Consider the following 12581-nt stretch of genomic DNA (forward strand, 5'->3'; position numbering starts at 1 on the left):
CCCTCTCCTGAGGAAATAAACATTTAAAAAATCCATAATGGAGATAAAGGTAACTGTCCTCACTCTACCCTTTACCCTGAAGTTCATCTGCATAGACGTGAGTCAGGGATTAAGCTCAAGTTGAGTTATGTCAAGCTCTTGCTCGGGGCAGTCATTACCTTTTGTTGGATACTTTGTGTTTCCACCACAGGACACTGTGCCCATGGGGTGTTGTGCCTGAAGTGAAAGGGAGGTATAATAAGAGGCTAAGTAACAGGAGGGACTAAGGTCAGTGAGCACAGGCAGGTAAGCAGTGAAGATTGGGTCGTGGGGTCCAGCTGGTGACATTATCTCACACTTGTATCTTTTGTACCAGAATGACCACCTCATGTGTCCACTTGGTAACGGGGGTATTTGTTTCAGGGACTGCTGACCTTCAGGGATGTGGCCATAGTATTCTCTCAGGAGGAGTGGGGATGCCTGAACCTCAGCCAGCGGGAACTTTACAGGGACGTGATGTTAGAGAACTACGGACACCTCCTCTTCTTGGGTGAGGATCACTCCTTCCAGATTTCCCAAACCACTCTCAGGGTATTGTCCATTCCATTGAAGACTGTCTCTTGGAAGCGTCCTCTTTGCATGACTAGAATTCAAATCCCTCCAGGAAGGGAAAGATGTAGTGGTTTGTAGATGTAGAGAAACATCTTCATGATGTTTCCTTTCAGGTGACTTTTCCCTTCCTTAGAGTTACATCATCATTTCTTAGATTAATGGCAATTCTAAACACTGACTGGCATAAAATGGTATTTCTGTCTTTAATATGAATTTCTACTCATAGTGGTAGTTGTAATACTCAGAAGTGGAGGTCACATCTTAAACCTTGGAAATCTTTCCTGTGTGTTCCAAAGGGGATGTTGGGCAACAGCATTTGGGAATGATTTTCTAGAATTAGAGAATGTCCTCTCTTCTCTACAGTGTCCCATACTGGGTTGAAGGGTAGAATCTCCAGCAATACTCACATACCTTTGTTGTAACAAACAGGTCTTATTGTCTCAAAGCCCGACCTGGTCATCTTTTTTGAACAACAGAGGGACCTATGGGATATGCAGAGAAAGAAGACTGTAGCCTCATATCCAGGTAGGTGGGAATAAATGAGGCAGATGACAGAGATGAGGTCCGAATGTGAAGGATGAAGACAGACCTTCCTTAAAAAGTGGTTTGAGCAGCCCTTCTTGAATGGCAATTAGCTTGAGAAACCTAGTTTCATGTCTCTTTCTTTCACAGAAGGACATCTGCTTCCCAACAGCACATCACCCTTTTAAATTCTCTAAGGATTCTCCTTCAGTTCCTCCAAAGGTCTTTCACATCCACAGTGAGGGCCTCCATAATCTGATTGGTTATCTGTTGCTTTGAGGGTTTGGGGAAATTTCTGTGTTTCTGAGGAAGTCTATGTTCATTCCTTTCTGAGAGTTTGCCTTTTGTGAGATGTGTGTGAGGGTAGCGGTAGGCATATGGGGGTTTGGTGCAGAAATCCCAGGAACATGGGGACAGATACCACCTATTATCTGGTTCATGCTTTCCAATATGTGGAGGCTTCAATCTGAATCTCACAAAAGTGAGACTCTACTAATTTCATCAGATAATAAAGCACCTCCTTAAAACGAAAAAATCTAATTCTTTATTTCAGTTCAAAAGTTCAGTTTTTAGGGTGCATGTGTGGCTCAGTTGCTGAAGCATCTGACATCACCTGAAGTCATGATCTCACAGTTAGTGAGTTCGAGTCCCACGCAGGCCTCTGTGATGACAGCATAGAGTAAACCTGGAATTCTATCTCTCTGTGTCTCAGTTCCTCTCCTTCTTGGGTCTCTCTTTAAAAATTAATTAAAGTAAACAGAAAAAACAGAAAACATTCATTTTTTGATTCTGTTAACTAATATAAGAAATTTCATTCTACATGTTCCATTCCTCAATGGTAGAATCACTTAAAGGTCCTATTATTTGCCTAGCTATTCCACATAAATTAATGTCACAGGAAAGAAAGAACATTTTGAATTCAAAACTTGCAGCCTGTAATAAATCTCTATTCATTTTCTTTTTTTTAAATTTTTTAATGTTTATTTTTGAGAGAGAGAGAGAGAGACAGAGTGAGTATGGAGCACGGGCAGAGAGAGAGAGAGCGAGAGACTCAGACACACACACACACAGAATCTGAAGCAGTCTCCAGGCTCTGATCTGTCAGCACCGAGCCCAGTGCTGAGGGTGAACTCACAGTGTATGAGATCATGACCTGAGCCAAAGTCTGACTCTGGACTTTGTCTGACAAAGTCTGAGCTACCTACACACGCTTGTAGCTATAATACTAAACTCTGACTATGTATTCATTTAAAAAAGCACATTTTGGGGCACCTGGGTGGCTCTGTCAGTTGAGCGAGTGGCTTTGGCTCAAGTCATGATCTCACAGTTCGTGGGTTGGAGACTTGAGTTAGGCTCTGTGCTGACAACTAGCTCAAAGCCTGGATCCTGCTTCGGATTCTTTATCTCCCTCTCTCTCTCTGACCCTTCCCTGATCACTTGGTCTTGATCTCTCTCTCTCAAAAAATAAATAAACATTAGGAAAAAAATTAAGAGAAAAAGAAAAAAGACACATATTGAATTGCTGATATGGCTTCATGCACAGGAAAATTGTAAAGTATATTCATTAATGTCAGGCTTGGAAAGCTCTAATGAAAGCCCTTAGGAATTAAGCACTTAAAAGACATTATTACACAAAATTTAAGGGTATAACTCCTTTTTGAGAATAAAGAAAGGAAATAACTTTCATTTCTTTTAAGGTTTTTTTTTCTCATGTATTTTGAGAGATGGAGAGAGAGAGTGGAGGAGGGGCAAAGAGCGTGGAGAGAATTCCAGCAGACTCCACACTGTCAGTGCAGAGCAGGATGTTGGGAAGGAACTCATAAACGATGAGATGATGACCTTAGCTGAAATTTTGAGTCAAAAGCTCCACCCTCTCTGAGCCACCCACGTACCCCAAAACCTTTCATTTGTAAACATACAAACAACATGAAAGTTGTAAAATCTGCCAACATTAACCGTATTAAATTTTTTGGCAATTAAATTCACATGCAATCTGTGTGATGCAGAAAATCTAATGGTTTGGGGTGCCTGGGTGGCTCAGTCAGTTAAGTGTCAAAATTCAGTTCAGGTCATGATCTCATACTTGGTGGGTTCAGGTCCCCCATCAGGCTCTGTGTTGCCCCCTCAGAGCCCGGAGTCTGCCTCAGATTTTGTGTCTCCCTCTCGCTCTGCCCCTCCCCCCTCACACTTTCCTTCAATGTATCAAAAAATAAATAAACGTTAAAAAAGATAAGTACTTAAAAAAAACAACAGGTGGCTCAGTTGGCTAAGCATCCAACTTGAGCTCAGGTCATCATCTCATAGTCCATGGGTTTGGGTCCTGCATTGGGCTGTCTGCTACAGCTTAGAGGCAGGAGTCTGCTTCTGATTCTGTGTCTCCCTCTCTCTCTGCCCCATCTCCAGCCCACTCTCTGTCCCTCTCTCTCTCAAAATACAATAAAGACGTAAATAATTTTTTTAAAGATTGAAAAAGAAAAAAAAAAACTAATGATACCTTTTTCCTGAAGTTGAAGTTCTCTAATTTCAGTTTTATGTATAAGAAATTTTAATTCTAATCATCAGATAGTAGAAGGTAGAATACCTTTACTTTTATTCTTTACCTTTCAGCTGTATCTTCAAATGATACTGAGAGGCTCCTTCCAAAGATATTCACAGAAACTGCTTCCCAAAGAGTGTCAGTAAATAGATACAAACATATTTTTTTTGAGAATGGACACTTAATGATGAACTGGAACACGGATGATGAGAGTGATGGGCATCATAGATGTCTGGGGACTCTTTTTCCAGAGAACAATTATGAATGTAGAAAATATGTGGAGGTCTTTGATCCAAGCACCAACCTTATACATAAGAGCATACATCTGGAAGAGAATCCTTCTAAATATAATGAATGTGGGAAAACACTTAACAAGTCCTCCAATGCTGGGGATCAAAGGAGGATTCGTGTGGGAAAAACCCCATACACATGCAGTCAACCTGGGGACTTACTTCGTCAGTCATCAAGACTACATACAAACAAGACAATCCATACTGGAAAGAAAGGTTATATTTGTGAGGAGTGTGGCAAAGCCTTCAACTGGAACTCAGCACCAATTCAACATGAGCTAATGCACACTGGAGAGAACCCTTACAAATGTGCAGAATGTGGAAAAACGTTTAATTATGGCTCATCAGTAAATGGACATAGACTAATTCGTACTGGAGAGAAACTTTACACACACAAAAAATGTGGGATTGTCATTACCCAACACTCTCCTCTTACCGAACATCACCGAATCCGTACTGGAGGGAAACCTTATGAATGTAACGAATGTGGCAAGGCCTTTAAGTGGTCCTCAGACCTTACCAGGCATTACCGAGCCCATACTGGAGAGAAGCCTTATCAATGTGAAGAATGTGGCAAGGCTTATACCTACTCCTCAGGCCTTTCCAAACATCACAAAATCCATACCGGAGAGAAGCCTTACCAATGTCAAAAGTGTGGCAAGTCTTTTAAGTATTCCTCTGCCCTTAATCAACATCACCGAACCCATACTGGAGAGAAGCCTTACCAATGTAAGGAATGTGGAAAGGCCTATAAGTCATCCTCGGCCCTTAATCAGCATCACCGAATCCATACTGGAGAGAAGCCTTACCAGTGTAATGAATGTGGCAAAGCCTTTACCTACAACTCAGACCTTACCAAACATCACCGAACCCATACTGGAGAGAAACCTTACCAATGTCAAGAATGTGGCAAGACCTTTAAGTGGTACTCAGTCCTTTATCAACATCTCCAAATCCATACTGGAGTGAAGTGTTACCAATGTAATGAATGTGGCAAGGCCTTTAAGTGGTACTCAGTCCTTTCTCAACATTACCGAATCCATACTGGAGTGAAGTGTTACCAATGTACTGAATGTGGCAAGGCCTTTAAGTGGTCCTCAGTCCTTTATCAACATCACCAAATCCATACTGGAGTGAAGCGTTACCAATGTAATGAATGTGGCAAGGCTTTTACCTCCCGCTCAGACCTTACCAAACATCACCGAACCCATACTGGAGAGAAACCTTACCAATGTCAAGAATGTGGCAAAGCCTATAAATCATCCACAGGCCTTAAACAACATCACCAAACCCATACTGGAGAGAAACCTTACCAATGTCAAGAATGTGGCAAAGCCTATAAATCATCCACAGGCCTTAAACAACATCACCAAACCCATACTGGAAAGAAACCTTACTAACGTAATGAATGTGGCAAGGCCTTTACCAGGCACTCAGGCCTTAGCAAACATTACTGAACCCATACTGGAGAGAAGCCTTACCAATGTCAAGAATGTGACAATGCCTTTAAGTGGCCCTCTTAACTGAATCAACATCACCGCATTCATACTGGAGAGAAAGCTTATCAATGTAATGAATGTTGCAAGTCCTTTTCCATGTGCTCAAACCTTGTTAGACATCACCGAATCCATACTGCAGAGAAAACTTAACAATGTAAACAATGTGGCAAGGCCTTTCTGCCACCGTCATGCCTTAATCAACATCACCAAATCCATTTGAGAGAGAAACCTCACCAATAAAAAGAATGTGACAAGGCCTTTCTCCGACCCTCACACCTTATTCAACATCACAGAATTTATAGTAGATAAAAACCATACCAATGTAAAGAATGAAGTAAGGTCTTTAATCACTCTTCAAGCTTTACTCATTATCACAGGTTTCATATTGGAGCAAATCTTCCACATTTAAGGAATGTGAGGAAAGTTTTGTGGACTGCTCCCCCCTTATTTCACATTGGAAAATTTATACTGGAGGCAAACCACTGAATACTAAACAATGTGGCAAGGCTTCTGAAGCAAAGCTGCATCCTGACTCCTGATCAGAGAAGAAATATTGGGGAGGATGTTGCAAATATAAAGAATTTCAGAAGCCTGTGAATCAGAGGTGAAGCTTCATTCTACATCACAGAATTCATACTGGAGAAAAAACTTAAAATATAATGAATGTGGTAAAACCTCTATGACTGCTCAGCCCTGCTCAGGATCACAGACTTTATACTGAGGAGAAACATCACAAAGGTAAGGAATGTGCCCAGCCTATAGCTGGAGCTCACAACTCGCTCCACATCACAGCTATCTTACAACATAGAAAGTCACATGTAGAGAAAATCGCAGTGCTTACAAGTGGAATTTGATCTTTAATCAATATCTGATAATGCACATGACAATTAGATCCTACAGATATAAAAAATGAGGCAAGGGGAAGGGGAAGTGGGGAAAAGAGGTGGCAGTGATGGAGGAGGGCACTTGTGGGGAAGAGCACTGGGTGTTGTATGGGAACCAGTTGACAATAAACTATTAAAAAATAAATAAAATAAAAATAAATAGATAAAAAATGAGAGAAGGCATTTATATTAAACATAACCATTAGCAAACACCAGACAGTGCAGAAAAGAAGATAAGTTGGAAGACATAAATTTTTCGAAAAATATATATTTGAACATCATATGTCAATAAATGTCACAGAATTCACCTTGGAATGTAGTGTATCAGTCTCTATTCAGACATACATCAACATACTGATGCTAAGGAATAATACAAAGTTAAACGTGATGTGTATGCTATTATGCCTCTAGAGAGTAAATGGATTAGTTTTTGTAATGTTGATTTTTGAGAGAGAGAGAGAGAGAGAGAGAGAGACAAATAGCAGGAGTTGGGGGTTGGGCAGAGAGGGAGGAAGACAGAGAATGTGAAATAGGTTCCAGGCTCTGAACTGTCAGCGTGGAGCCCCATAGTGGCTTGAACTCACGAACTTCAAAATCACGATCTGCTCCAAAGTTTAATTCTTATCTGACTGAACCACCCAGGTGCCCAAAAAGGACCAATTTTTGCAGAGGTATAATTAATTTCTGTCTCTGTGCTCTTTTTTTGTCACATCAACCCTATCTGACATTTGTGACTAGAAAATATTAGTATATTTCTTCTCCAAATTCTTCCAAAATTCATGAATTCCGAGTGGCTTTCGAAAATTATGTGGCTGATTATTGATGCAGCAGAGATACGACATGCCCTTCTTCACTAGGTGTGACTCATGCCTCATTCTTCATGGAAGATGAAGAGCAACATAGTACACAATAGATAAAGAAAATGTACGTGGAGATGCTGTTGAATGTAAAGACATTGATGCAAGTTCTCATGAAAGAAGTGTTCAAACATCATTCTTTCCCCTGTATTTAGACAAAAAGCCTTGTTGAGTATTACAAATAAAATAATCTCCCACTCATTTTTAAGCCAAAAAGAGGTGGCAGTGTAGTGAAACATTGGTGTAGTTTCACTACAGCAATAGTTAGAGAATGTCAGTTGATGTGGTTGGAAAGATGAAATCCTCAGCGAGATTAGAAAGAGCATAACTAATTCTCCCCAATATGGCATACAATGATAAGTACACATTTTGAATATTGTCAAAAAACTTACTTATATTGAGAGACAGAAAGATAGAGTGCGAGTGGGGGAGAGGCAGAGAGACACAGAATCCAAAGCAGGGGCCAGGCTCTGAACTGTCAGCACAGAGCCCGATTCAGGGCTCCACTCCACAAGCCAAGAGACAGTGACCTAAGCTGAGGTCAGGTGCAAACTGAGTGAGCCACCCAGATGCCCCTATAAATAGACATTTTTAAGGAATGACCTCAGGCCTGGAAATTATGGAAGTCTATTCCCACATCATTTTATCAACAAGTACTTTCTGAAGGCTTATATTCTAGATTTTGTACAATTGTAATAGAGTAGATTTGAAGTGCATAACTTAGTCTTTGTGTGAAGTTAATACATTTAATTAATAAAACAATTGTGTGTAATGTGTTAACATGCATGTGTACAGAGTGACCTGTTTTCCCTACACCAATGTTAACCTATCTCATGATTAAATCCTTTCGGGAAGGTTGGAAAGTAAGAACTGTGAAGATCTCTCTCCAGTGTAGGATGGGAACCCAACGTGACTCCCTTTTCAACTTCAAAGTCACAGGAAACTGTTGCTCACATCATCTGAGGAATTAATATTAGAGGGATACTGGCAAACATAGTGGGTTTCTGAGGATTAGTGAAGTGCCATTACATCTTCATGATTTAACTGAATTTCTTTGTGTTACTGAGGACCAGATGCTGTGAGATGACACGCATTCCTGTGATGCCCAGGCCTTGCTCAGTGGCAGTTACAGAGGAGGACACATTGGGTGATGTAATCATTGTGGGCATAGCTTTCATATGTCGCATTTTACAGTAGATATTGGAGATGATGCTCTATGGGCCTAGGTGCAGGGGAACAGGTTCAGAGGCAGAGACTCAATGACATTTATTAGAAGGCTGTATTTGAACTCTTTTGATTCTGTGAATTAGGGATTATAGACAATCTACAAAGCCACATAGTCAGCAGGGAGTTTTTAAGGGGGAGTCAAAAGAACTACTGAGCCTTGACCTGCAGGGGAAACGTGATAAAGTGCTGAAACATTCTTGATATGATCTCAAGACTTGGCATCAGAAAGGCCACTTTTCCACCATGGTCAAGCTTGATCTCCTAGGAACACCGTGCTACTTGTTTCCTCAGCTTTAGTGGTCTGTGGAAATCTCAAAGAAGCTAGAATTTCTCAAGCCATAAGCTAGAGACCATCGATTAGAGCGTTAGACGTATGTACCCAAGACAGTATTTGGAACAGTTATGGTCTGAGAAAGTCTGTATTTGGAAAGTGACACAGGTACGTCATTCAGGCAGTGTTTATGGGGCTTTTACTCTGCACACACACAGCTTTTACTCACATGGTGTTGTGCTGAGTACCTCAGGAACGTGCATGTGAGTTAACCTCCTCATACTTTAGGTCTTGAAAATAGGTGTCCCATATTCCCCCTTGAATATGGATGATGTGCACTGCCTCTCTTGTTTCTTTTTCTTCCATAATATTAATGCATAAAGGAGGAGCTAAATACGCTTTGGAAGAATACACAAAAGCATGAACTGGAACCTCAGAGGCAATTCTCATTGTTGACCAAGAAGACAATGGGCATGCGACAACCAGGAGAAATTAAAATTTAATAGTATATGAATGGAGACTCATCAAACACAGGACATTTGCAAAGGGAAAGTAAGGTATATATGGGTTTGAAGAGGAGAGAAGGAGGCGGAGAAGGACAGGGAGGAGAAGAAAGAAGGAAGGAATGAGGAGGAGGAAAGCATCAAAAGTCTGGGGCCTCCGAGGGAAAAAATGTAATTCACAAGAAGATGAAAAGGAAATATTTGATAAGCAAATATTTCTGCACCACTCTAAAACAGGAGGACATTGAAAACTTTGTTCACATGGTCCTTCCTGGATTGCCTGTTGACCATATCTAGGATTATATCATAATGTAGTCACGTATGGTTAATGCTCTCCACCTGGGGCAGCTTTTCTATGTATATTATTTTTTCAACAGGGAGGTGAAAAGTAAACATTTTTTTCTGAATCTGCTTGATTTTGACTGCTTATTAACTCTAATCTCTCTCCCAAGGGGTCCACCATAGAAGAGCTTGAGTGGGGCTCATACAAATTGTAGTTGATTGTGTGGAATTAAATAAGAATCACACAGAAAAGAAACTACTGTATGAAATCCCATGGAGTGCAAAGCAAGTCAGAACCGGGGCACCTGGGTGTTTCATTCGGCTAAGTGCCAACTTTGGTTCAGGTCATGACCTTGTGGTTCATGAATTTGAGCCCTGTATAGGGCTCTACACTTATGATATATTTTTAAAATATTTTATCTCAGATTCATCTCTTCACCCAAACTCAGAGCCCTGAGAGCAGCAGTTGCACCTTTCACTGACTGAACCAGCCACGTGTCTCATTTATGATCAGTTTTTGAAATCATTATCTGGCAATTAATGGATCTTTATCCCTTCAGGACCAGTTTTGAAGGTAATGATTTTGTAGGCAGATAAGTTTAAGGACGCACAGAATAGAGGAACCAAAACATAGATTCTTAACATAAGAGAAGTCACCTTAGGCATTCTTTGACCGATGCCGGCCTATGACCCATGCCAGCACTACTTAACCAAGCACTAGTTTAGAGAACTTCCTGGGATATATTAACACTGCCGAATAATAGATATCAGTAGTTAATAATTTTTTAGATGTTTTAGAGTTATGTTTGACAGTGAGAATATAAGCTTGTCTGGAGAGGGGGAGGGGCAGAGGATTCCAAGCAGGTCTAGCGTGGACAACAGAGAGCGCACTGCAGGCACAAACTCACAAACCACAGGATCATGATCTGAGCTGAAGTGGACTGTTCAAAGGACTGAGCCACTCGGGTGCCTCAGTAGTTAATGATTTTTAAGGCAGCAAAGGAATGTAAAAACAGCCACTACCAGACCTGCTGATAAGCATATAAGATGCAGTAAATCCATGATATAATTCCCACTGCTCTTTCCAGAGTAAAGACTGACTTGAGCCACATTCTCCTGTGGATTTTGCAGGAATTGAACACCCACTATGAGCACCGAAATAATGGTGTAAGGGCATCAGAGAATTGATGATGCCTATCCTTCCTGGTCCTGTGACGTAAATCGACTACAACCTGGACTCTCAACTTAGGATGACCTTAGATATGTTTGAGAATGAAATGGCCTTTGCCACATCCCTTGATAATAATGCATGTGTGCTTAGTGTAAAACTCACACAATTTTGTTGTGTGGGGAGATAGGTTGGGAAATATTCCTGGTGTTCTTTTGTTGCAAGGTAACCCGGTTCTTTTCTTCTGTTTCGATTGGTGGTGTCTTTTGGTTCAACACCCACCAAAAGTGAAATCAATTGTGGGTTATTATTTCACCTACCATTTAGACAGGAAATAAAAAAAGCCAAATCAAATTTTCAGCTCTTAGAATCTGTTTACTGAAGGGGAATCCATATGCGGCGAGACTTGGAAAGTCTTGAGAAGAAGGTGCTTGTGAGTGGTGCTGTGCAGAGAGATGGTTCTAGGCTTCTGATTTCTCAACTGTATGGTGTTTTGCCAGGTCTCTTCCTGACTTTGTGCAGGAGACGGTGGCAGACTGCCCACAAATGTGCCCCCTTGCTTTATTGATTATTTTGAAAGAAAGAAAAGCTACTTAAGAAACAGCCAATGGGGGGTGTCTGAGTGGCTCAGCTGGTCCAGCATCCGACTTGAGCTCAGGTCATGATCTCCCAGTTTCTGGGGTTGAGCCCTGCATCAGGCAGTGTGCTGACAGCTCAGAGCCTGGAGCCTGCTTCAGATTCCGTGTCTCCCTCTCTCTCTGACTCTCCCCTGCTTGCTCTCTCTCTTTCTCTCTCTTTCAAAAATAAATAAAGAACCATTTAAAATAATATTTTAAAAAAACTAGGAAATCTAATTAAAAAAAAAGAAACAGCCAATGGAAGAAGAACACTCTGACCCCCAGTTGTCCCCAGAAAGCGGGAAATCATGTCCCATGTAATAGAACCCTATCCTGCCAAGAGAGGTAGACAGACATTCTTTCCACCACAGATAGGGAATTTAGAGCTGAGCCTTCTTCAAGAACAAACCTCGTCACTGTTCATTAGTTTGCTACCACTACCCAAATTTTATTCAGAATTGTATACTAATTGAAGGCCTATCAGAAGCTCCCTGATGAAATCCTCACAGATGTATTGTCTTTTTTTTTCTACAAAGCAGAAAAACTATCTGTACTGGTCCTTTCTATAGGTCTCAATTTCCTAATTTGGTTTTTGGGTGCATGTATTTTCTTTGCGATTTTTTTTCTTCTGTATTCTGTCTCTGTCAATTTGATTCTTATACCAGCTAAAATAGTCTTCAAAACTAAAGGAACAGGAATACTCCCCAACAATTTTCCCATCATATCCTAAATAACCTAAGTGCAGTTTTGAGCATCTGTACATGCCTCCTTTAAAATAAGCAATCCATCCGCATACAAAATGAAATTCTTCTTAATCCAGGTTAAGTACCTTCTAAATTTGAGGTTCTTTTCATAACACCTTATTAGGATGTAAGGGGGGATAGCCACTGTGTCAGGTACTGTGATACAATGTTGGTGAATATGGTCATTTTTAATGATATTCCTGGATGTCCACTTGGGCTTCTCACAGGGTTGCTTAGAGGGTCACGTGAGCGAACTCTTGTCAGTGAGATGGAGGACACTGGCGTGGGGAGGACGACTGCTCTGAATGCTAAGGAAATCCTTCCTTACAAAACCCCTAGGTTCTCTCAGATTTCATCTTCCTCCTTCTTCATCATGAAACAGGGTTTGATGCCCAGTGTCAGGATCACTATTGTGGGGCTATGAGAGATAATAGTTGCATCTGGATAAGGCCACAAAAAAAAAGGAGGAACAAGAGGCTACTTCCTATGGTGTCTCAGTCATTTTATCAGACACGGGCTTCCTTTTTATTCCTTGTGTGTCAGAGTCCAACTCCATCAAGTCCAGAGTTCCCCTGAATGAGGACAGTGTCA

General features: G+C 41.0%; 2 protein-coding genes across 2 annotated transcripts; both read left to right on the plus strand.

Moving 5' to 3' along the window:
- Positions 1-37: 37 nt before the first annotated feature.
- On the plus strand, positions 38-1392 carry LOC115293633 (putative protein ZNF720). The gene is made up of 4 exons (XM_029941313.1): positions 38-49; positions 403-529; positions 1021-1116; positions 1325-1392. Exons 1-4 carry the CDS (start codon positions 38-40, stop codon positions 1390-1392), a joined length of 303 nt encoding a protein of 100 aa, XP_029797173.1.
- Positions 1393-3836: 2444 nt separating this feature from the next.
- Positions 3837-5339, plus strand: LOC115294077 (zinc finger protein 501-like). Its single transcript, XM_029941781.1, has 2 exons — positions 3837-4752; positions 4906-5339. Exons 1-2 carry the CDS (start codon positions 3837-3839, stop codon positions 5337-5339), a joined length of 1350 nt encoding a protein of 449 aa, XP_029797641.1.
- Positions 5340-12581: the final 7242 nt, after the last annotated feature.

This window comes from Suricata suricatta, chromosome 6 (genome assembly GCF_006229205.1).
Source record: "Suricata suricatta isolate VVHF042 chromosome 6, meerkat_22Aug2017_6uvM2_HiC, whole genome shotgun sequence".
Classification (NCBI taxonomy): domain Eukaryota; kingdom Metazoa; phylum Chordata; class Mammalia; order Carnivora; family Herpestidae; genus Suricata; species Suricata suricatta.